General features: G+C 43.1%; 1 protein-coding gene across 3 annotated transcripts in view; it reads left to right on the top strand.

Moving 5' to 3' along the window:
- AP3B2 (adaptor related protein complex 3 subunit beta 2) overlaps positions 1 to 8,742 on the top strand; it is a 52,906-nt gene extending 44,164 nt beyond the window's left edge. For all 3 annotated transcript variants that reach the window (XM_072627853.1, XM_072627869.1, XM_072627861.1), the window contains exons 17-26: positions 1,943 to 2,051; positions 2,681 to 2,846; positions 4,237 to 4,429; positions 4,589 to 4,649; positions 5,313 to 5,419; positions 5,700 to 5,931; positions 7,064 to 7,148; positions 7,419 to 7,516; positions 7,803 to 7,941; positions 8,243 to 8,742. In XM_072627853.1, coding sequence (XP_072483954.1) covers positions 1,943 to 2,051; positions 2,681 to 2,846; positions 4,237 to 4,429; positions 4,589 to 4,649; positions 5,313 to 5,419; positions 5,700 to 5,931; positions 7,064 to 7,148; positions 7,419 to 7,516; positions 7,803 to 7,941; positions 8,243 to 8,393 — 1,341 coding nt within the window. In that variant the 3' untranslated portion in view covers positions 8,394 to 8,742. The remainder of the gene's footprint in view (positions 1 to 1,942; positions 2,052 to 2,680; positions 2,847 to 4,236; positions 4,430 to 4,588; positions 4,650 to 5,312; positions 5,420 to 5,699; positions 5,932 to 7,063; positions 7,149 to 7,418; positions 7,517 to 7,802; positions 7,942 to 8,242) is intronic.
- Positions 8,743 to 24,209: the final 15,467 nt, after the last annotated feature.

Raw genomic sequence — 24,209 nt, 5'->3', positions numbered from 1 at the left:
CTTCATGTAGCTCCCAATCTAATGGGGGAGACACCATGCAGACAAACGATTTGGCAGAATAAGTTGGAGGTAATCAACAGTGGGAAGGCAGTAGCATTAAAGGGGAATGAGAAAGGCTTCTTACAGAAGGTAGAATTTTATCTGGGCCTTGAAGAAAGCCAAGAAAGCCCAGAGGTCAAGATGAAGGAGGAGATCATTCCAGGAATGGGAAGCAGCCAATGAGAGTCAGGAGAGGGAGCGTCTTGTTCAAGGAAGAGCCAAGAGGCCAGTGTCAGTGGATTGAAGTCTATTGGGGTGGAGGGGGGAGTAAGTTGTAAGGGTATGGGCAGTCAGATGATGAAGGGTTTTAAATGCCTTCCATGTACTATGGAAATTTATTGCAGGGAAAGATAACATCTAGCTCAGGTGAAGAGAAGATTTTGTGGAAGAGAGTGGACTATGAGCTCAACTTTAAAGAACTGGTAGGATTAGAAAAGGTAAAGATGTAGAGGGCTCAGAAAAGAATAGGGAATATGGTAGAGGGTGTATGGCACTAGACTTGGAGTCAGAAAGACCTAGGTAAAAATTCTATCCCAGATATCTACAAGCTGTGTGACATTGGGCAAGTCACTTAACCTTGCTGGGACTTTCATTCCTCATCTGGGAAAGGAGGGGGTTGGACTTAATGGCTTCAGATGTTCCTCCCAGATCTAAATCTGAATCCTGTGACCCACTAGGTGCCAGGAAAGGTGTGAACAAAGTCACAGAAGTGAGAAGCTGCTGAATATGTTCAGGAGGTAACAAGTACCATTTGCTTTTGTGAGAATTAATAGATCAGGGAAATGTCTGTCTGGAATGTGTTATATTTGGATTTCAGCAAGACATTTTGACAGTCTTTCATGATATCCTTGTGGACAAAGATGGGCAGAATAGCCTTTAATAGATATGTAGAAAAGCTCTGTCCTTGGTACTGTGTTCATCAATGTTTTAACTCTGACTTTGGATAGAGATATAGAAGCTTTGCTTATCAGTTTTGCAAATGACACAATTTAGAAGGAAGAAGGAATATGTTAGGCAGCAGCTAGAATGAGTAAAAGCTAACAAGATGAAATTTCATGGGCTCCGTGATGTAAAGTCCTGTCTTTATGGATTTATGGAGGTGGGGGTTAAGCTGCTGAGCAATATAGAATGGAAGCAATGGGCCTAGAAGAAACACACCCAAAAGATGTTGGGGCTCTTTTCGATGGCAGTCAATAGTGCAGTGCAGCAGTGGGTGGGGGTGAGGCACATTGGAGCTCAATGGTACAATAATAACTGGTTAATTGGTCAATGTAATCCATTTGTATAACGAAACTATTACACCAAGAATACACATGATCCCATCGGAGCAATTCCTATTCAGGTCATTGATGGCCAGTGGATCTTTTCATCCCCTCTTGTAAAGGACAAGGAATCATTTCATCAAAGCCCCTAACTTTTCCCAAATGCTTCTCAACCCACAGGAGGAGGATCTATCTCTGATTGAAACCCACATGGGTCTGTTGGGCGACTATACCCAGGTCCCTTTGGTGTGCCGTGTTCCCCCATCCCTCATCCTCCCCATCATGTACAGTGCCCCACCTTGGCTCTTCTGTGTGCGGTGTCCTCCTTTCTCCCTTCATGAACACTCATCCCATCCATGGGTGTTCCTTTTCTCCTGTGTACACAGTATCTGACATTCCTGATTTGTGTGCAGTGGCTCCCTATTCTCCCCCCACCTACTAGATCCTACGTCAGATACCCCTACCTCCAAAACAGGAACCAGATCTGGCCTCATTCTTAATATGGTTCAACAGGATATAGAGAAGAAACCCTAATGAAGACGGGTGTCACTGTGTAGAGAGGTAGGGGAGGGGAGGACAGGTTGGACTTGGCTTTTTCTTGCTCCTCTTTAAATTCCTCTCTTCATCCTTAAACCACTCAGGTTCCTGAATGGACCAAGTGCTCTAACCGGGAGAAAAGAAAGGAGAAGGAGAAACCATTTTACTCAGACTCTGAGGGAGAATCAGGGCCCACGGAGTCGGCAGACAGTGGTGAGAATAGAATGACTACCCATAAGAGTACCCCACAACATTGTGTGTCCCTCTAATCTCTATATACATAGTGTATTTCTGTAAGTGTGTAGCAATTACCTAAGTATGTCTGTGTTTAATTGTGTGGATATTAATTTGTACGTCTGTGTCTGGGTGCATATATTCATATAGTATGCATGTATCTTTGCATGTGTGTGTATATGTTCATGAGTCTGAATTCTCATGGGTCAGTGTGTGTCCCATATCCAATAGACACGTGCACACTGAAGTGTAAATTGAATTTTCATCTGTCTCTTGTGTCTCTGTGTCTTCATCCATTTCAAAGTGTCTTGGCATCTATATGTGTTTGTCTGGGCCTTTGTGTGCATTTCAGAATGCAGGTTTGAGCACCTATTGATTCATATCTATGTGATTATATGTATATATGCATGAGGTTATGTATGGGTTGTGTGGTTTGAGCAGTCCAGGAGACTGGGATTTTAGGCTTTACTGAAAGAACCTGGGGTCAAGAAGTTAACTCAACCTACAAGTGTTACTGCTTGAACCCTGGGCCCAGGGAGTCTGGCCAGGAGCTGAGCTGTCACAGAGCCCTGGCCCTGATCTGGCCCTGACCCAGCCCTCCACCACAGACCCTGAGTCTGTGAGCGAGTCTGAGAGCAAGAGCAGCAATGAGAGTGGCTCAGGAACCAGCAGCGATGAAGACGAAGAAGAGGATGAGAGTGACGAGCAGGAAGCAGATGAGAAGAAGAAAGGGAGAAGAGGCGGCCGAGAGGCCTCCAGGGAGAGTGGAGACAGGTGATTTGGGTGGATGGGGGGCCTTCCCAGACCAGAAAGGACACCAAAGGTCAGGCAGCCTGACACATGGCCAGATAACTGGCAGCAGCCATTAACAAAGCACAGATCATAGACACGGAGCTGAAAGGGACTTCAGAGATTGTCTAGTCTCATATGCCCATTCTGACAAATTTGAAGCCTTGTGTTCTAGGCTACCAGGCCAGCCACTGTCCTCAGATGTCAGAGGTCAGAACTGATTCTGGTCAATAGCTGGCCTTCCCAACTTCCCCCAGAAACAATCCAGAGTCAAGTTTTGGTCAAGTAGCAATACAAGGCCTTTGAATGCTCTTTGAATCTATCAGAAGAAATTTTGTAGAGAGCTGAAGTGATTTTTTACTTAAACTTCTGAGCTCTCTATATCCTTCATCTTTACTATAGATGGCATCAGTCTGAACCTGTCCTCCTTCCAATTACAAGCTATAGAATTTGACTAAACAGGAAAGCTGTCTTATCTGTTCATCCCAGAGAAGGCTTAAAAGTCTATTTTGGAACAGCTGAACAAGTCTAGGTGATCTGCTGCTTTTTGAGCATTGAAGGGATACCCTGGGAGGGAGAGGGCTTCATGACCATCCCCAGAGTAGGCTGTCATTGGAGAGACATGCAGAGAGAGCTGGGTCCAGTTGTTTAGCTCCAGGATGGTCATAGATGCAGAGCACAGCATGAGGAGAGCTATTCTAAGAAAGGGAAAGGTCAAAGGGAAGTGGAAGGAAAGGTGATTTCAGGGCCCTTGAGACAATAATAATTATGATAGTTAAAACAGATATTTTATAGCCCTTAAGGGTTTACACAGGATTTTACATACATTGTCTCATGCCATATAAGGCTAGGTTGAAGGAACTAAGGGTGATTCTCCAAGAAAAGATTTACAGAGAATGTGAAAACAGTGTTCATGTCCTTAAAAGGTTAAAATGTGGAATAATCTGAAACTTGTTCTACTTGGCTGCTGAGGACAGAAGCAAGGGATAGAAAAGTGAAAGGGAGGTAGATTTTAGCTCAATATGAAGAAAAGCTTCTTAGTTATTAAAGTTGTCCAAACAGTGGCAAGGCATGCTCTGAGAGATTGTGGGCTCCTAGAACTCATGTGCTTTTCCAGAAGATTTCAAGGAGGTTCTGGGCACTCCCTTGTTGACTATGCTTGGAAAAGGAACTCCTGTACAGGTTTTAGAAAAGTAGTCTAGGAGATTGAAAAAGTTCCATTTCTGAGTCTTTGATTCTGTGAAAGTGCCAATGACCATCTTTGCCAAACTGGATAAGGAACCCAGGAAAAGTCTTCTTTCATTATTTCAAAGGGCAGGATTTAGGTGGTTTTGAGCTCTGGGAATATGGTTTTGAGCCCTGTCTATCCCTCCAGTGACCAGAGTGAAGAGGAGCAGAAAAAGGTAAAGAGAAAGAAGAAAGCACATGAAAGGAAAGAGACATCTGAGTCCTCGGAGGAGGAGGGAAGTGGTTCAGACAGCAGTTCTTCAGAATCTGAGTCAGCATCTGAATCTGAGGAAGAGGACGAAGATGACCAAGCAGAGCCTGACACTTGGAGAAGAAAGACAGTATGAACAAGGGGTTGGGGAGCGGGAGAGAAGGAGGGAAGATACAGCCTATTCCGGTGGGGAGTTTACCCCCAAAGGACTGGCTGAGGTGTTTGTTCTCTGCCTTTCTCAGGCACAATCCGTAGTGTGCCCCCTTCCCTCTTTCTACCCTCTGCTCAGCCTCCAAGTAGCAAGATAACCCCCAAACCCAAGGAGATCTCCCTGCTTGACCTGGAAGACTGTGAGTAGGGAAGTTTGTTGTTGTTGGGGGGGGGCGGGGACTATGTGATGGAAGGGAGAACTCACTTCCGTAATGGGAGCTTCACGTAGAGGATGACTTTACTAAATGTGTGGGTCCATGAATAGCTTAAGCCTGATCAGTGGATTATGTACCGGGAATGAAGTTGTCTTGAGACTGTCAGGGGCCAGTTCTAGGGAATAGTATCTAGCCATGTCTGGGTGCAAGCCCTGTGTAGCCTCTATATGGAGGTCAGCAGTTCCTAATCTCTTGCTGGGAGGTAGCATAGTACAACTTCTATTTGGTAATATCTGGGCTGGGATTAAATCCTAACCTCTATTCAAGGATCCACAGGTCTCAGTCTTATCCAGTATCTGTCTCTCCAACCTCTGCCTATGGGCCAAAGAATCTGACTTCTGTCCAGCCCCTGTCTTTGGGCTAATGAGGCCTATCCAATATCTGACCTCTTGCTGTGGCTGAATAGGTCCTGTTCAAGGCTGGCAAGCCTACCAGATCTGGCCTCTCTCAAGGTTCACTGTCCATGGTGCTGAATCATACTCTGACTAAATCTCATCTCACTGCCTTCCTAGTTCCTTCTTCAGGGATGTCCCATTCCCTTCCTTTCCTCCTCCCCTCCCATAGGCTATCATTATGTCTTCCCCACAGTTACTCCTCCCAGCATTCAGCCAGTATCCCCACCAAGGGTCGTTTCTAACAGCTTAGTCACCGATCTGGAAGGCTTGACACTCACAGACTCGTCACTGGCACCCTCAGTAAGTGTGGGAACCCTGAAAAAGCAAAGCATGGGGGGAATGGGTGGAGAACAGGGAGTTACTGTTCATTTCTGAATCCCTAAGTGACAAGAACACCAGAGGGGAGTGGACTGGGGTCTAATTGTTGTCCTGTTGTACTAATCAGTTTCTTCTCTCTCCATTTCCTTCCCTCTGACCTGTTTCTGCACCCATTTCTTCTCTGGTTTCTCCTATACCTACCATTATGCTCTATCTCTACTCCTGCACTTTACTCTTTCCCCCTTTTCCTGCCCACCCACAGCTGCTCAGTCCAGTGATGGGTCCTGGGAAGCGGCAGGAGCTGCTACACCGTGTGGCAGGGGAAGGGCTGGCTGTTGAATATGTATTCAGCCGACAGCCCTTCCCTGGGGATCCACACATGGTATCTGTGTGCGTCCACTTCTCCAATAGTTCAGATACCCCTGTGAAGGGTCTACATGTGGGGGTGACCCATCAACAGTCTGGCATACGCATCCAAGAGTTCCCTGAGATTGGTGAGGATGGATATAGGGGAAATGGGGGGAGGGCATCCTTGATAGCCTCATAACCCTTGACCAGGGACTTGCATACTTCATTTACTAAATCTATGTCACATGTCCATCTAAATTCTCTTGTGTGTCTGTTTATTGAAGATTGTGAGCTTCCCAAGGGAAACAGGGACAGGAACTGTTAATTCATATTGTACAGTACCCAAGACATACAACATCCAAAATCAGTGATGCTCCTTACAGACTAAGACTAACACCAATAGTGCTCTCTACAGATTATGCCTAAAACACACAGTGATGGAGCCAAATGTCTCTGAGGGCAGATCAGGGTGATGTTGCCTGGTACAATGGTACCCTGAAAATGCTGTTTGGCAAAAACAGCCTTGTTTAGGCAGTGCCCAGGAATCAGTACCGGCACAGAGAGTACTTAGTACAGATGGCAACAACACAGACTATGCAGGTATAGACTATACCCTGAAGACACTGCCTAGCACCAACAATGACTAGTTTAGACACAGATGGTGCTTGATATAATATAAATGATGCCCAGTACAGATGGTGCCTAGTACAGAAAGATAGTGACCAATATACAAGCGTCCAGAAGATGGTGCTCTGAACAGATGGTGCCCATATATATTGTGCCTGGAAGATAGTGTCTGACATAAACAGTGCCAATATAAAAATTTGTTAAGTGCAGATGGGGCCAGTACAGACGGTTCCTGGGAGACATTGCTTGTCATAGATAATGTAATCTTGCTTGCTTTGGGAATTGTCTAGATTTGAGGCTGAGGATAGGCAGATAGGGGGATGATGTGATAGAAAGATGAGGCAGAGCAGATACAAGATGGTGGGGAAGAAAGATTCATTCTTGGGCAAAGAGGATTCTTTCTTAGGGAGAGAGGACTCTTTCTTAGGGAAGGAGGACCCTTAGGAAGGAGAGGAAATCAGGGAAGAGAGGAAAAAGAAAGGGAGGAAAATCCTTGGTTAGTCTTAGGCCTTCATCGAGGTTAGTGATAGGGCAAGGAGGCAAAAAACAAAGAAATAATAGTCTCATTTCTTTTGAAACTTAATGGGGTCCAAGGATCAGGTTCATTTTGAAGGGATGGTGACAGTAGATTTATTCCTCTCTATATCACAGAATCCTTGGCACCTGGTGATTCAGTTACAGCCATCATGGGCATCAACTTTTCTGACTCCACCCAGGCAGCTACGTTCCAGCTATGGTATATGCTGATTTTAGATTCCAGGAAACCCTATAGGAGGGAGGTTGGGTTTTTACCTGGAGTAGAAGTAGGGGAAGGGAGAAGACCCCAAGATCTAGTGGATCTAGAATGTACCCCCAATTCCTGGGGCCCAACTCCCAACTCAACCTAATTTCCTAGGGCCCAACTCTCATGTCCAGGCCCAGTCCTTTGGAATTCTAGTTCCTAAGATCCAGCCCTTGTCAGGAAGGAAGGGTGTGGTGTTGGCCTTACTTTCTTACTTTTCTCCAGCACTCAAACTCGACAGTTCTATGTCTCCATCCAGCCACCAGTGGGGGAGCTGATGGCCCCTGTGTTTATGAGTGAAAATGAGTTCAAGAAGGAACAGGGTGAGTAATTAGGAAAGTCCAAAAACCCAGGGCCCCTCATCATCTCTCTACAAGGCCACAATGTTGTTGGCTAAACTCTTGTGTCCTAGAAGTCAGTTACTTCTTCATAACCACGGAGAGAGCCCTGGGGTGGGCAGATTGGGGACTTAGATCTCACCTTCCTGGCATGCCTGGTCTGACAGGGGAAGACTCGGTTCCAAGTCAGAGAGGTTCTGAACAGTCCTAGATGCCAGGTTCTTCCCACCACACCCCACTAACACCAATTCTTTAACTCTTGGGCCCACAGCAAAGCTGACAGGCATGAGTGAAATCACAGAGAAGTTGACCCTGCCAGACACGTGCTCAAATGATCATATTATAGTCCAGAGGGTGACTGCCACAGCCAATCTTGGCCGGATACCCTGTGGAGCTCCTGATGAATATAGGTGAAGCAGGGCCCTAAGTAGGAGGGGAGGGACTCTAAAAAGAAGGTAGAGGGACCCGTATGAAATGTGGGTCTAATGAGGGACTGGTTCGGGTGGGGAAGGACATGGAGGGAGTACTTGGACTCTGTGTGGGTGGAAGGTGCCCCTTAACTTATGACACATAAGTGACATTCTCCTCCTTATTTAGGACTAGGAGATCATGGCTATCTTATCCTTCTTCTTTCTGGCTCAACTCTGGGGGTTTTCTCTGGATTCCTCTCTTTTTTGTACTTATTTCACCTATTTCTCTTCTGCCTTGAAGGTTTGCTGGAAGAACGCTGACTAGCGGAAGCCTGGTTCTGCTAACCCTGGATGCAAGGGTGGGTGGAGCTACTCAGCTCACAGTCAACAGTGAGAAGATGGTGATTGGTACCATGCTGGTGAAGGATGTCATCCAGGCCTTGACACAGTGATTCTATGCACCAGTCACTGGTGTCTGACTCATTAGCTTCTCCCCTTTCCCCAAGCCATGATGCATCCACCCCTTTGCTGCCCCCATCAAATCCTCACCCAAAGCTGCAGACTGGGTCCTGAAACAGTCTCCCTCCTCAATCCCTATTCTCTGTTAGTTACACACATACCTCCAATTACATCTTTGGTGAGGGACTCACCTTGCTGGTTATCTACTTTCACTGTCCTCCCCAAGGGACTCCTTAAGGGTGGGGGAAGAAGAGGAGGGAGTGGCAGCTGCCTGCTCAGTGCCTCCCCAGGATCCTTTATTTACTTATGGAGAACCTCAATAAAACTGCCCCACTTCACCAACCCCTTCTCTCTGGGCTCTTCTGGAGATGGTCATAGAAGAGGGACAGAGACTGGTGCAGGCCCTATAGAAGCAACCATTACTGAACCTATCAAGTGACCATTATATGAACTTTCTCACACAACTCTGAGAAGGAGCTAGGGCTGGCTCTGGTCAGGTAGAAATGGGACATAGGATACTGTCCCATGTCTGATGTCACAGCAGCATGCCAGGCAATATGGCTTTTCTGAGAGATGGAAAGGATGAAGAAAGCCCTAGAGAACTTTTGGTTTGAGGTATACACATGGATCAACATGGAAACAAATCATTCTAGGAGTATGAACCTAGGAATCCCTCAAAAGCTCTGGAAGTTGATAGACAGGAAGAAAAATCATATAGTGTTTAGAGAAGCAACAAGACAACGTAAGAGAGAGTGGAGGAGAGTCCAGCAATTTTGCTGGAGAAGGAAGGAGAGACTTCCCATTGCTGGTATAGACAGACCTAGGGAATGAGGGGGCATTGTAGAAGAGGACAAAAGAGAACCAAAGGAAAGTGAGATGGTAAAATGAACTCTCCAGCCTCTTCAAGATTCTGCTAAGTCTGTACACTATATCTTTGTCTTCTTAGACTTTTCTGTTCAGCCTACATTCCTCTGTAGTTACTACACATCTTTAGGTAATGCAAAAGGACTTGCTGTGTTTAAGAGGCAATTGGTAAAAGGTTATAGGTTAAGTGCATTCTTGGTCTACCATTGGCTGTAGTCCCTAGCTGCAAATGTAGGTAGTTATTGTTGCAAGATGAAAAAAATGGTCTGTGCTATTGCTGAAACCCAGAAAAAAAGTACTTGGGGTCCCGGATCCCGAGACTGTGGGGTGGAAAGACTGCTTTTCAAGACCTTCTTTTGTAAAAAAGGAAGATAATTAAATAAGGCATACATATATCAAAGAGCCCAGAGTTCCCTCTGAAATATAGATGAATGTTATTTCAGTCCTCTATGTATTTTGGGGCCCAACACTATTATGTGCATGTTCTTCACCAACTGTGTACTATACCTGTGTACAGGGAGATCCAAACGGACCTTTGTGTGAAAAAGAAGGTAGTTGGGAAAATGATTGTAAGCCTATGTAACAAAAGAAGGGGAGCCCTGAATCCCAACTCCAAAAATAAAAGTATAGAAACTACAGCAGGACACATAGGGACTACAGACTTAGAGATAGGTAGAATTTCAGAGGCCATCCAATCCAACTCCTTCATTTTACAGATGATGAAATAAATACCAACTTACAAAGGTTAAGTAATTGGCCCAAAACTATACAGGTAGTACATGGGGCAGGGGGTGGGAGGGGAGAGGGGAGAGACATGCAATGACTAAGCTCCATCATGTACAAATATCTCATTTGATCAGGTAGATGTTATTATTATCCCCATTTTACAGTTGAGAAAACTGAGGCAAAGATTAAATACATATTTCCTCCAATGGTACAGATTTACTAGCCCATGGTCACACAGCTAGTTAAGTGTTTGAGGCCAGATTTCTGCTTGGGCCTGACGTCAGGCTCTGTACTTTATCTATTGTTCCACCGAGCTGCCAGAGATTTAAAACCAGGCCATCTTACTGTAAATCTAGGACTCTTTCCACTGGGATAAGAAGCCAGATGTAGGTCTATAGTAGACCCTAGGGTGAGTGGGGATGGGTGCTAAAAGAAGGAACCAGGATTCATTTAAACTCCAATTTAATACTAGAGCCAGTTTTTATTGTGAGACTGTAATTTCCACCATGTTTGTTTGTTTAGCTCCCACTGCTCCCTTAGGAGTCCTTAGGAAACCTTGAAAGGACTGTATGATTGCCTCAGAGATAAAAGTCATTCTGAGAGAGCTCCCATCCTGCTGTATCCAGGTGACAAACCCTGGTCAGAAACAACCGATTTTATTAGGACAACAGGCTCTGCCAACCATGAAAGAAGAGAAGGAAAGCAACCCAGAAGCCCATTCAGAACTGGTGAAAAAAAAAACTCCTTGGGGTTGATACTAACAATGGACCTATAGCCCTAACACCTAGAACCAGTGTATGTGGGAATCTCAAGGTATTGGGACACGATAGAAGACTGCCTCTGAGGTACAAAATAGTGAATTCAAGAAGTAGAAACGTTAGCCTAGAAAGAGAGCACAAGAACTCCAAGGGTAGGAAAGATGGTAACAGGAAAATAGCCAAATGTAGGCCTGTTAGAGTAACTTCAGGTAATCTAGGAAGTATGTTTAGGTTGGAACTAGTCCAAAAGTGCAAAGAACAAGACATAACTGAAATACATAAAAATGGTAATCTGGCTGGAGAATATTCATTTTTTTTTTATTTAACTTTTAACATTTATTTTCACAACATTTTGGGTTACATATTTTCTCCCCTTTTATCTCCTCCCCCCCCAAACCCAAGCATTCTAATTGCCCCTGTGACCAATCTGCTCTCTCTTCTATCATCCCTCTCTGCCCTTGTCTCCGTCTTCTCTTTTGTCCTGTAGGGCCAGATAGCTTTCTTGACCCCTTAACCTGTATTTCTTATTTCCCAGTGGTAAGAACATTACATTTGATCCTAACACTTTGAGTTCCAACTTCTTTAGCTCCCTCCCTCCCCACCCCTTCCCTTTGGAAGGCAAGCAATTCAATATAGGCCAGATCTGTGTAGTTTTGCAAAAGATTTCCATACTAGTTGTGTTGTATAGGACTAATTATATTTCCCTCCATCCTATCCTGACCCCCATTACTTCTTTTCTCTTATGATCCTTTCCCTCCCCATGAGTGTCGACCTCGGATTGCATTCTCCTCCCCATGCCCTCCCCTCCATCCTCCCCCCCACCCTGCTTGTGCCCCTGTCCCCCACTCTCCTGTATTATAAGATAGGTTTTCCTATCAAAATGAGTGTGCATTTTATTCTTTCTTTTAGTGGAATGTGATGAGAGTAGACTTCATGTTTTTCTCTTGCCTCCCCTCTTTATCCCTCCACTAATAAGTCTTTTGCTTGCCTCTTTTATGAGAGATAATTTGCCCCATTCAACTTCTCCCTTTCTCCTCCCAATATTTCTCTCTCACTGCTTGATTTCATTTTTTTTTTAAGATATGATCCCATCCTCTTCAATTCACTCTGTGCACTCTGTCTCTATGTATGTGTGCATGTGTGCATGTGTGTGTGTGTGTACTCCTACCCAGTACCCAGATACTGAAATGTTACAAGAGTTACAAATATTGTCTTTCCATGTAGGAATGTAAACAGTTCAACTTTAGTAAGTCCCTTATGACTTCTCTTTGCTGTTCACCTTTTCATGGTTCTCTTCATTCTTGTGTTAGAAAGTCAAATTTTCTTTTCAGCTCTGGTCTTTTCATCAAGAAAATTTGAAAATCCTCTATTTCATTGAAAGACCATTTTTTCTCCTGAAGTATTATACTCAGTTTTGCTGGGTAGGTGATTCTTGGTTTTAGTCCTAGTTCCTTTGACTTCTGGAATATCCTATTCCATTCCCTTCGATCCCTTAATGTAGAGGGTGCTAGATCTTGTGTTATCCTGATTGTATTTCCACAATACTTGAATTGTTTCTTTCTAGCTGCTTGCAATATTTTCTCTTTCACCTGGGAGTTCTGGAATTTGGCCACAATGTTCCTAGGAGTTTCTCTTTTTGGATCTCTTTCATGCGGTGTTCTGCAGATTCCTTGAATATTTATTTTTCCCTTTGGTTCTAGAATCTCAGGGCAGTTTTCCTTGATAATTTCATGGAAGATGATGTCTAGGCTCTTCTCTTGATCATGGTTTTCAGGTAGTCCCAGAATTTTTACATTGTCTCTCCTGATTCTATTTTCCAGGTCAGTTGCTTTTCCAATAAGATATTTCACATTATCTTCCATTTTTCGAATCTTCACGCTATGTTCTGTGATATCTGTCTTTCTCATAAAGTCCTTAGCGTCCATCTGTACCATTCCAGTTTTGAAAGATCTATTTTCTTCAGTGAGCTTTTGAATCTCCTTTTCCATTTGGCTAATTCTGCTTTTGAAAGCATTCTTCTCCTCATTGGCCTTTTGAACCTCTTTTGCCAATTGAGTTAGGCTAGTTTTCAAGGTGTTAATTTCTTCAACATTTTTTTGGTTCTCCTTTAGCAGGGAGCTGATCTGCCTTTCATGCTTCTCTTTCATCCCTCTCATTTCTCTTCCCAGTTTTTCCTCCACCTCTCCAACTTGACTTTCAAAATTCTTTTTGAGTTCTTCCATGGCCTGAGCCCATTGGGTGGGCTGGGACACAGAATCCTTGATTTCTGTGTCTTTGCCTGATGGTAAGCATTGTTCTTCCTCATCAGAAAGGAAGGGAGGAGCTGTCTTTTCTCTGAGAAAGTACCCTTCAATAGTTTTATTTCTTTTCCCTTTTCTGGGCATTCTCCCCAGCCTCTGACTTGACCTCTGAATATTCTCCTCACACCCATCTCGCCTCCTGGTCTTCCCAGCCAGCGTTTGGGGACTGATATTCAAATGCTGCTTCCCGCCTTAGGGCTTTTGGTGGGGGCAGGGCTGCTATTCAGTGTGAGAATTAAGTTCAGATGGTCAGGTCGGGGCAGGGCTGCCTCTCAGGCCCAGTTCCCTCAGGGGGTTTATGCACAGACCTTCCACAATGGATTCAGGCTCCCTCCTGCTTGGGGAGCCCCTGTCTGCAGCCGCCTCTCAGCTTCTATCTCCCTGGGGAGCCCGAGCCATGGAGGCACCCCACTCCCCTCTCGACCCGCCAAAGAGACTCTCTCACCGACCCTCGTCACCTGTGGGTGGGGGGGCTTGTGCCGCCGCTGGAGATCCCGTCCCTGAAGCCTGCTCGGATCTGTACCTCTTGGAGCCGCGGCCGCCGCAGGTCCAGGCTGGGCTCCGCGTCTGCAGCGCGACGGACCTTTTGCGAGAGGTTTGCAGGTCCCTCTGTGGGTGGAGGGACCCTCGTGGCCGCAGGATATCTCGTCCCCGTAGCCCGTTCGGATCTTTTCCTCACGGTGTCGCGGTCGCTGCAGGGCTGCACTCAGCTCCCAGTCCCTGCGCCCAGTCCACAGCGCGAAGGACCCCCCGCGAGAGGTTTGCAGGTCTCTCCGGAGCAGAAATCTCCCTCGCTCCAATATTCCGTGGCATCTGGGTGCAGAATTCACCGTGGGTTGGTCCCCTCTAGCCGTTCTGTGGGTTGTGGGTTCGGAGCTATGTGTATGTGCATCTTTCTACTCCGCCATCTTGGCTCCGCCCCTGGAGAATATTCTTTGAATGTGCTATGTGTGAGGCACATTCTAGATCTTCAGAGCTTAGATATTATATGTATTTCTGTTTATCACTGGAGGGAGTACATATTCTCTACCCATACATCTTCTCATCTTGTGCCACACTTGTCAGGTCCTCCTCTATCTCTACCACCCAACATGTTGGGATCATCCCCTAGCTCTCTCGTAACGTTCCCTGGATACCAGTGTTATCTATGGGCTATCTGTGTTATGCTTCACTGTTGTACATCTCTCTGACAGCACCTTAAATGCTGCTTCTGATAAGTAATTCTCCAGTAATAATTTTCGATAGCCTACTTGTGTTTACCATACTTGTATCCACTGCCCCTTTGGGTGACCTTAAACTTAAAACTTCTTCAAAGACTGTGGTATTCCATACTTTGCACCCATATGGGAGGAAGGAAAGAAGGAACCAAAGCATGTATTAAGTGCCTACTATGTGCCCGGAACTGTGTTAAAAAGCATTTTGCAGATATCTTATTTGAACCTCACACTGACCCTATCCTGGGAGGTAGGGGCTATTATCCTCATTTTACAGTTAAAGAAACTGAGACAGAAAGAGGTTAATTGATTTGTCCAGGGTCACACACTTAGTAAGTATCTGGAGGCAAATTTGAACTCATCTTCCTGCCTCCAGACCTAGCATGCTATCGACTGCACCACCTAGCTGCCTAGCATCACTAAAAGAACATTGGTGTTTAAAATGTAAAGATATGAAGATAAATGACCAACACACATTCTCAAAAAGCTTATATTAGACTGGGTGGAGGGGAAAAACATCATGAAGCTGGAGCAGAATCTGAAGGTGAAGCAAACAGTGATTCTGGGGTGAAGACCAAGCACAGCCAGAGCTTAGCATGTAAGGAAATCCAATGATACAGGACACAAGACCGGCATAGGAGACTTAACTCTTACTTCAGGACAGCATCTCAAGAAATAGCTAAGAAAGTTGGGGTGGTAAGAAAGAGTGCCAGAATTGGGTGGCCCCAGGGAGCTGCCATGAGAAGGTCATAAAGTTCTCAGCATCAATAGTAGAGTAGGGAAGGGAGGAAAGAAATAAAGTAATGCAATCCTTCACCAAAAGATCTTGGATTAGATAGAGTCATAGATCCAGGAGGCTAATTCCAAGAGTTAAAGAGATGCTCAGTCTCCTGTCCCTCTATGTTTAGTAGCAAATGCTCCCTAAATGGATAGGGACTTGGTAAGTATTCCCTCTCCATCACTAAAATGTAAAAGCAAAACAACTCATGATTCACATATATTCCAGGGTGTTTATTGAAGGATATGGCCCAGCTGGAGAGTGAGCTCAGGGAACATGAAAAGCTACTTCCTGGGTTCTTGGACACCAGGGACACACTTCCCTGAGTCTATAAAATCCCTGGTCCCCCACCAGCCTCATTATGCCAGTACAAGCACTAGCATTCATTTGAGGGCTGCAGGAAAAATCTTCTGCAGCAGTGTAACATGTGAAGCTGGATTTGCTCTTGTTTGTGTAATGATAGTGGTGATATGCTTCCCATAGTGTGTGGAAAAGAAGACAAAAGACAGTGAGCGGGGCAACTAGTTACTCCATCTTGCCTGGGGCTCCTCACCCTAGTGTGAGTGGTTCTATTACTATCCAGCATAACTTTTCCCCTGGTTGATACCTTTGGCTCCACTCCCTGAGGGAATAAACTTTTTCCCCCCTTAAAAAAATGAAATAAAAAACCTTGAGGAGGGATGGAATAATTAAAAAGGGGAGAACTGCTTGAAGCAAAGTCTTTTTTACCAGATTCAGGTTTCACCAGTCTGCTAGGATCACTTAACATCTGAGATAGTCTGATTCACTGGTTCTTCTCTGCTTTGGGGAAGTTAAAAAAGATATGAGGATGGAAAAGCTCTTCTGTAGCTTCAAACCCCAAATACTGGGTATTTTCCTTTCTGGCAAATACATATTTCATTTTTCAAAAATCTACTTCTCTCTTCTGTGCCATTTACCAGTCATAGCCTTCTTTGAGCAAATGAAACACATAAAGATCAGTAATATACTAGTTAGTCGTAGTTTTATCATTTACTCAGATACTAGGTGACCAAAGATGTAAAATAAATTTTAAAGAAATAAAGACAAGCTTCAGAACAAATGCAAGCTGTCCTATCAAGGAAGAGAGAAAATGGAATTGTCATCTTGGATCTGCCCTTCTGGATGTGCCCAGTCACTCCTCTTGGCCCTCTGTTCCTATGCCCAGGGTGCCATGGTGATAGCTTTCCATGCTTTCTATAGGTCTCTGTTTCTTGATACTTGAGTCAATCTGAAGCTGTTGCTAAGGCTCATTTTCCATGGCAGCAGCAGCAGCAGCAGCTGCTCAGGCATTAAGGATTGCCACAGTAATGGCAGATCAGGAAGTTTCCTTGGGCCAATATCCTGATGCCCTGTCAAAAATCTCCTGATCAAGCTGCCTCTCAAGAGGTTTCTCAGGAAATGAGAGGAGTCCAGATCTCCAAAGATGTAAGTAATGAGCATTGGAGAATTTCTGTCTGCCGATGTCTTGTTACATTTATATATAGAAAAAAGCTTTATTTCTTTCATTACTTATCAGCAGTTATCTCACTCACCCACCTCTCCTTTTTTTTTCTCACTTTTCAATCAGTCTTGAAGATTTAGGTGTGCTAATTAGTCAGAGCACATGTGACTAAGTTCACCAGTCTGTTCTGAACTCATTATCAGTCTTTGGGGTAACTCAGCCTTGACATACATACAAGACCCTCAGTGACCTTAGATGAAGGTGATTTATCTCAGGCAAGGCCTATAACAGGCAGTTCTTTGTAATTAGTCTGCAGAAGAGACCTTCTGTGATTTGGGGGGAGGCAGCTGTTATCTCAGGGTGGGTAACCTGCCCAGTTCAGGTACTAATAATTATCCTGGGAATGACTTTGAAAGAAGCTACTGTTATCCAAGAAGGGTCAGGAGAGATGAGGATGTGTAGACAGTCTGACTTCTTGCCAAAGCTACCAAAAAATTGTTGAACTTTTAGCATGTATATGACAAGGTTATAAGTGGCAACACCTCAAAGAAAACTATTAACTCAGCATGAAACAAAAAGAATACAATAAACCATACTTAATACAAGTGGGGCTTTTTTCTGCTTAGGAAAGGAATCTCCCAAAATAGAAGCCAAGCTTGAAATTAGGGTACTGGGCTTGAAGTGAGGAAAATGGGTTCAAATCAAGCCTTATACATATAGTAGCTATATGACCCTGTGTAAGTCACAATCTCTCTGTGTCTCAGTTTCCTAATCTGGAAAATAAGTTAGCTTTGTTGGTCTCTAAGGTCCCTTCCTTCTGTAAATCTATGATCCTATCTATGGCTCACTACAGTCACACTGTCCAAAGAAAAGTTCATCTACAACAACAATGAAGGAAAAGAAATTAGTTCTGTTGAAAGTCAAATTACAAGTGGCAGATTATCCATGAGATGAGGACCTATCAAAAAAAGTGAAATACTTCCCTCCAGAGAATTTCCTTCTAATGTAGAGATAAGATGTCTATTTTGGAAAGAAGGTGAATATGCTCTGTCGGTCTTCATTTTTTTTTTGGTTGATTAGTCGTGTCTGACTCTTTGTGACCCCATCTGGGGCTTTCTTGGCAAAGATACTACAATAGTTTGACATTTCCTTCTTCAGTTGTTTTTACAGATGAGGAAACTGAAATAAACAGGGTTAAGTGATTTGCCCAGGGTCACACAACTAGTAAGTAAGCTAGCAAGGCCAAAGGAATTAAGACCCTCTGGTCTCCACAGCTGGCACTCCATCCACTGTGCAGTGATGGCCAAATTATTTGTCAGTGGTATTCTAGAGGGGATTTCTCCTCCTGATATGAGTTGACCAGATGATCACTGAGGTCTTTCAAAGGAGTTTCTATGATTCTACAGGATTAGGATTGTGTACTGGGGGGATCTAGGAGGAGTTAGAGAAAGAACCTCAGCCTTTCTCACTGACAGCAATATCCTGGAATCTCTATCTCTAGAGTCAGCCTTGTGCACTAGGACCCTATGGACTGATGAATGGACTCTAATTGTGTCCAGACCTAGGTAGGAGAGCTGTGGGAAGTGGCAGTGAAGATGGTGTGTGTGTATGTATCTGTGTGTTGAGGGGGGGGCCCTTGTGTTATTGAGAAGAGGCTGGTCTGGCAGGAGCCAGTGGTTAGCTTCCTCTCCAGACTATTAGGAACCTCTCACTTCAAGTACCAAGTCAGAGAGAGGAGAGTAAAGAGACAAAGCAATTAACTAGCAACTCTGGACAGATTTCAGGCCCTACAAAAGCCAGAGCCTGTTCCTTATTGAGCACATTTAAAAGGGCAGAATTTCAATCAAACAGAGATTAAGTGCCTACTATGCGTAGGGAACCAGGGTAAGAGCTAAGTGCTAGAGGTTCAAGGAAGCTCACCCCAGCCTGGTGCTGATTACAGAAAAGCTGGTTTTACTGACTTAGAGGGAGAGAGAAATTTGGCACCTCGCACATTATTCTATACAAGCACAGGAAGAAGGGTGACCTAAATTTCCAGGGTTGGTGTTCAGATGCAAGTATGTTCTGAAGGTCAGTAAGGACTGAATAAACTGAAGTTACTAAGGGGACAGGTTCAGAGAAATCTTGTATGAAGTAATTAATGCAGAGAAAAATGAGTAGGAGAATAATTTATGCACCTTATAGTTATTATTTTATATTTGTACAATTTATAGTAACAACTTGTAAAGAAAAACAGCTTTGGAATACTTAAGAACTGGGATCAACAAAATGACCAACCATGATTCCACAGGAATGATGAAGTCAGCTTCCAATAGAGGTCATAGACACAGAATGAGACATTCACTTTTGGACTTGCCTAAGGTGGGAATTTAGGGCAGCTAGGTGGTACAGGGGATAGCGTGCTGAGCCTAGAGTCTGGAGGACTCCAAGTTCAAATCTGACCTCAGACACCAGCTCTGTGACCAAGTCACTTAACCTGTTTGCCTCAGTTTCCTCATCTGTAAAATGAGCTGGAGAAAGAAATGGCAAATCACTCCAGTATCTTTGCCAGGAAAATCCCAAACGGGGTCAGAAATGACTGAACAACAGAAATGCAGGAATTTGTTTTATTTGATCATGCATATTTGTTCTGAAGTTTTCTTTTTTCTATTTTTTCCTTTTAAATGGATGGAAGGGAGAGAAAAATAAATGCCTTTTAATTGAAAAAGAAAAAAAGAACTTGTGTTGACATTAAGACCTCACCTACAGATACTTCTAGAATTGCTCATGTTAATTTAACACAAGAAAGAAAATTCTGGCATAAGAAAAACCCCACTGTCAACGAAGGAAGGTATTGACAGTTCTAATTCAGTTTCAAGCTTTTCCAGGGGAGAACCAAGTATAACAAAGCTGGTCATCTATAACGCAGAGATACCTCCTGAGGATGCCTCCATTTTGGAGTGAATTATAATATCCTAAGCTATTTCCCTCTGCTCCAGGTCCCTTTGTGATTCTCCACCTTCCAGGCACTCTCTTCTCCAAACAAAACTGACAGAACTCAGAGAATGCCTGATGTAGATTAGTGGTACGAGACTAAATCAAGTTATTACTGGTGAATCATGGAAGCAGATACTGAGCTCAGACTCTTGCACCGAGTTCCTCTCATCGGAGGAACTTGTCCAGTGACAAGCGGGGGCTCTGGGCTTAATCTAGAGGCCCCTTGTCACTCATTCACCCTCTGTCCCACACTGTCTCTGTCTCCTATACCACACATGGACCGTTCTCTACCACTTTTTGGAAAGGATATGTGTTTTATTTTCTGATGCGTTTTGTTTTGATGTCACAATTATTTGATGTCCCTGCCTTTAACCCCTTGGAATTGAAGATTTAGATAAACAAGCAAAACTGAGAAGAATCTATGAAACCCGGAGGATACAACAATGTCTTCTAATAATATACATACCATTCTGCTCCCATGACTTTCTATCTGCACAAGAAAGAAGTAGGACTAGCTGTTATTTGAGACCAAGATTACTGTTAGACTTCCTTTTGGTTTTCTTTCTTATTTATAGTTCTTTCTTTTTACCTTGGGCAGCTAAGTGGTGCAGGGCGTAGTGTCAGGCCTGGAGTTAGGAAGAACTAAGTTCAAATCTAGCCTCAGATATTGATTAGGTTGTGCGACCCTGGGCAAGTCTCTTAACCCTGTTTGCCTCGGTTTTCTCATCTGTAAAATGAGCTGGAGAAGGAAATGGTAAACCACTTCAATATCTTTGCCAAGAAAACTACAAGAATGGGGTCTCAAAGAGAAAGGCACAACTGAAAACGACTGAACACACACTGTACCATTGAGTGGTGCTATGTAAGATGACGTTCCCCTTAAGTGTTTCAAGTTTTAATTACTTATTAATGTATGCTTCTGAGTCTTTTGTGATTTGAGCATTTCTTTTGAGATAGAAGAAATAAATAGCTGTCCTACACCTGATACTTACTTTGTTCATTGAATATCTTTCTAAAAGAAAACCTGTTAATTCTTTTTAGAAGAGATCTTAGATATGTTATATTCAAGCTTTGTTTGAGAGATTTTTCCTCAGAGTTCTACCCTGGGGTGGAGGTAGATGAGCTAGAGTTTCAGAAAAAAAAAAAAAAAGCCTGATCCTCTCCCTTTAAGGTAAAGCTATGCAAGGCTGAACTTGCGTCTACTTGAATGTAGATCCAGGGCCTTTTTTTGGAGTCTCTCTTCCCCCTGCCTTTAATCAACATCTTCAAAAGTGAGTTCATATGCCACCTTCAAAGGCCTTTTCTGATTTCCCCCAGCTATTATTGCTTTACCACAAGATTAACTTGTTTTTTATTTTATTTATAATATAAAAATATATTATTGTATATACCCATGCATATAACTGTTAATTCGCCAGATAAAATGTAAGCTCTTTGAGGGCAAGGGGGGTTTAATTTCTGTCTTTGTATCCCCAGCACCTAGCACAGTACCTGACACGTAGGAGGTGCTCAGTGAAGTTCATTATCAGGTACTCTAGTTTCCGAGCAGTGCTCAGAAAATTATCAAGGAATACATGTAACTCCTATGTGTTCTTGTCTTCTTGTTCCTGGAAGGACTGAGAGGGAGACATCTGTGCAGAGTACAATGCAGGTCTGTCCTGCTGCCTTCTTCTGGTGTGTCTTCTGAACACAACTGAAGTGAACAGACAAAAAGGGGCCCAGAGTTGTTCCTCCTTTACATGCTAATGCAAAAGAGCAGCCCCTGGGATAAGCGTCTATACTCCTGAATCTTAGTCAGCCAATCATCTTGGGAGCAGCCCCAATCAATAGAAACTGATAATGACTACAGTTCCCGGAAAGCAATCTGGAGCTGTCTATTGTTCTCTCAACAAAGTGTTAATGCACATGTCTATGCTATACAAGGAGGGGAGATATGATCAGGAATCCTCATGATTCACATCCTTTACAACAGTTTATGGAAAAATCAATGCTATTTCCAAACTAGAGACTGACATTGCTAGATTATGAAGCTGGGCCCTCGTGAACAGATGAAAAACACACCTCCCTCCTTTCTTTGTAGAGGCGGGGAACTATGGGTGTGGACCATTATATACACTATCAAATACAGTTGATGTATTGGATAGTTTTGTTAAACTGCTTCCCCCCCTTCTTTATTCTTTGCTAAAAGAGATGACTTGCTGAATGGGGGATATTGTTAAGAACAATGGTTGTCTAAAAAAAGATAACAATACAGGTTTTGTTTTTGAAAGAATAAATTGCTGGGTTCAACTAAAGTGATATCATCTGCAGACTTGTCCAAGAAGAGGTAGCTCCATTAGAAAAACAAAGATTATTGTATATCACTCTGCAAGACAATATTGATTTAAGGTACTACCTTTCTTATTAAGAAATGCTGCAACCCAGTAGTTGCTAGAAGGTGCAGAAACAATGACAGTGGCTGAATGAACCTGGAGTAAGCTATTGAAGATAATGCTTCTGTGGAAGAGGAGATCCAGGCAGAGTTCTCACCTGGAGACTGTTCTGGCTCCTTCTGGGATTGGAGATGAATGGTCCCTTGGAGCAAAAGGGCAACCAGGAATGGGAAAGGGGACTGGCCAAAGTCACAATGAAGAAGGAGTGATGGAACTGAAACTAGTGATGGAAATGGAGTTCTCACCACCAGAAGCAAAATGGAGTTTGTAGGAACACATGGGCCATAGGGTAGAGGCTCTTATTACTCTTACCAACTAAGGCTTACGTGGGCTTACATTTTTTTTCCAGAGAGAAAGAGGTGGAAAGGAAGAGAGAGAGGGAGAAAAGAAGGGAGGGAGAGAGGAAAGAAAGAAGGAAAAAAGAAAAGGGGGAAGTATAGAGGAAGGATGGAAGGAAGGAAGGAAGAAAAGAGGAAAGGAGAAAGGAAATGCTTCAACCCCTTTCCTATGATTAGTCAATAACTTTATGACTGAAAAGAAAGCTATCGATGGATACATATATTTTTACCCAGATATGAAACTGCCTCATTGGATACTTATATACTCCTTTATATGTGATTCAGAAAGCTAGCTTTATTGTGCAATCCAGTAAAAAGTTTGAATTGCATGGGTAGGTACATTTAGACTATAGAATAGGGAGTGGAAGAGGAGTGACCTTTAAAATAAAATAGAAATGTAGGGGATTTTAACAAAAATAAAATTTTTCGTCATTAACAGCTCATTGAACCCCCAGGTTTTAAGGGACTTGGAATCAACAGAGGAACATCAGTAGTTCTAGTACTGCGTTGAGGTCAGGGCTTAACCTGAACACAGTGTTTATTATTGCAAACCAATAACCCACTTTCTCGCTGTGTGGCCTCTGCTCTTGACAAAGAATGAACCAGATAAAGAAATCTGGATCTCCTTTGTGCCACAGGGCTTTTAACCAATTAAAACCCAGTTTGTCAAGGTAAACACCATCCTCATTGCCCTTGATTATTCTAAAAGGTTCTTTGTGACCACAGATGCTTACAGCAGGGCCTAGGGGACAGTGATGAAGCTTTCCTAACAGAAAATTGATATCTAGGGAACAGAGGCTGGCTGAAGTCCAAAAGGAATAATTTTCTATTGTCTGGGCTCTGGATTAATTATATTCCTATCTGTGGAGTTGGTGTTTGTTTCACAGATCACAAAGTCCTGAAATGGTCAAAGACCATTAACAAAAAAACAACATTCTTTGCTTTTTGTGTTTAACAGAGATGTAGAACACCAACATACTGACAGATGCTTTAATAATCATAATAGCAGTGTTTTATAACACTTCAAGGTTTACAAAGCATCTAGTATATACCATTTTATTTGGTCCTTCTCTGAGGGAGGTGCTACTTTCTTATGGAGCTACTAAGGATATTTTACCTAAGGACACAGGGGGAAGAGAAATATCAAGAGAAAAATGTAAGAGATGGCTTTTCAGCATTCAGTTCAATGGACATTTATTGATTGTCTTTTGTATACAATACAATGAGGTAGGAACTAAGGAATACAGTCAAATTCAATTTTTAAAAATTAAATATTTACTAGAATGTAATGTTGGAGATCCTTATAAACAAAAATATTTGCTATTTTCATTACATTATTTAATTTCAATGAATAAAGTATCAATACTTTTTCAGTTACTCTACTGAATACCGATCAGGATGTTCTGCCCCTTCATTTATTTATTCATTTTTATATCATCTGTAGTTACTGTGCATCCCGTTCCTCTGCATACTTTTTTCTTTTTGCTTTGTATTATTTCATCAAGTCCTTTCTAGATTTCTCTGTATTCCTCATACATGTTAGTCTCTTGGTGATCTCATTATAGCATTCCATTATATTTATGTGCCACAATTATTTATCCATTCCCCCACTGTTGAACAAGTAGGTCACTTCAATTTTGATTTGATTTCCCCTCCCCCCATCCTTTGAACATATCTCTAAAGAGGTGGGAATAATTTTCAGGTTATATTCCCAACAATAGAATTATTTGAGTCTGTGTATGATAATTAAAAAAAAAAACCCCTTTTACAACGTACTGCCAGATTTTTCTGCAACAGGAGTCTACAGGTTTCCAATTCCACCAATGATGAATAAATGGAACCATTTCTCCACAACCTTGTCAGCACTGTATTTCATTGCTTTTAATTGTATTTGTTGATTCAACAGGTGTGAGGTGGTGCCTCAACATACCTTGTTTCTTTATATGCTTTCCTCCTCTTCC

The sequence above is a fragment of the Notamacropus eugenii genome, chromosome 1, assembly GCF_028372415.1.
Source record: "Notamacropus eugenii isolate mMacEug1 chromosome 1, mMacEug1.pri_v2, whole genome shotgun sequence".
Lineage (NCBI taxonomy): Eukaryota > Metazoa > Chordata > Mammalia > Diprotodontia > Macropodidae > Notamacropus > Notamacropus eugenii.
The sequence above is the reverse complement of the archived record's forward strand: the minus strand, read 5'-3'. Positions and strand labels throughout refer to the sequence as shown.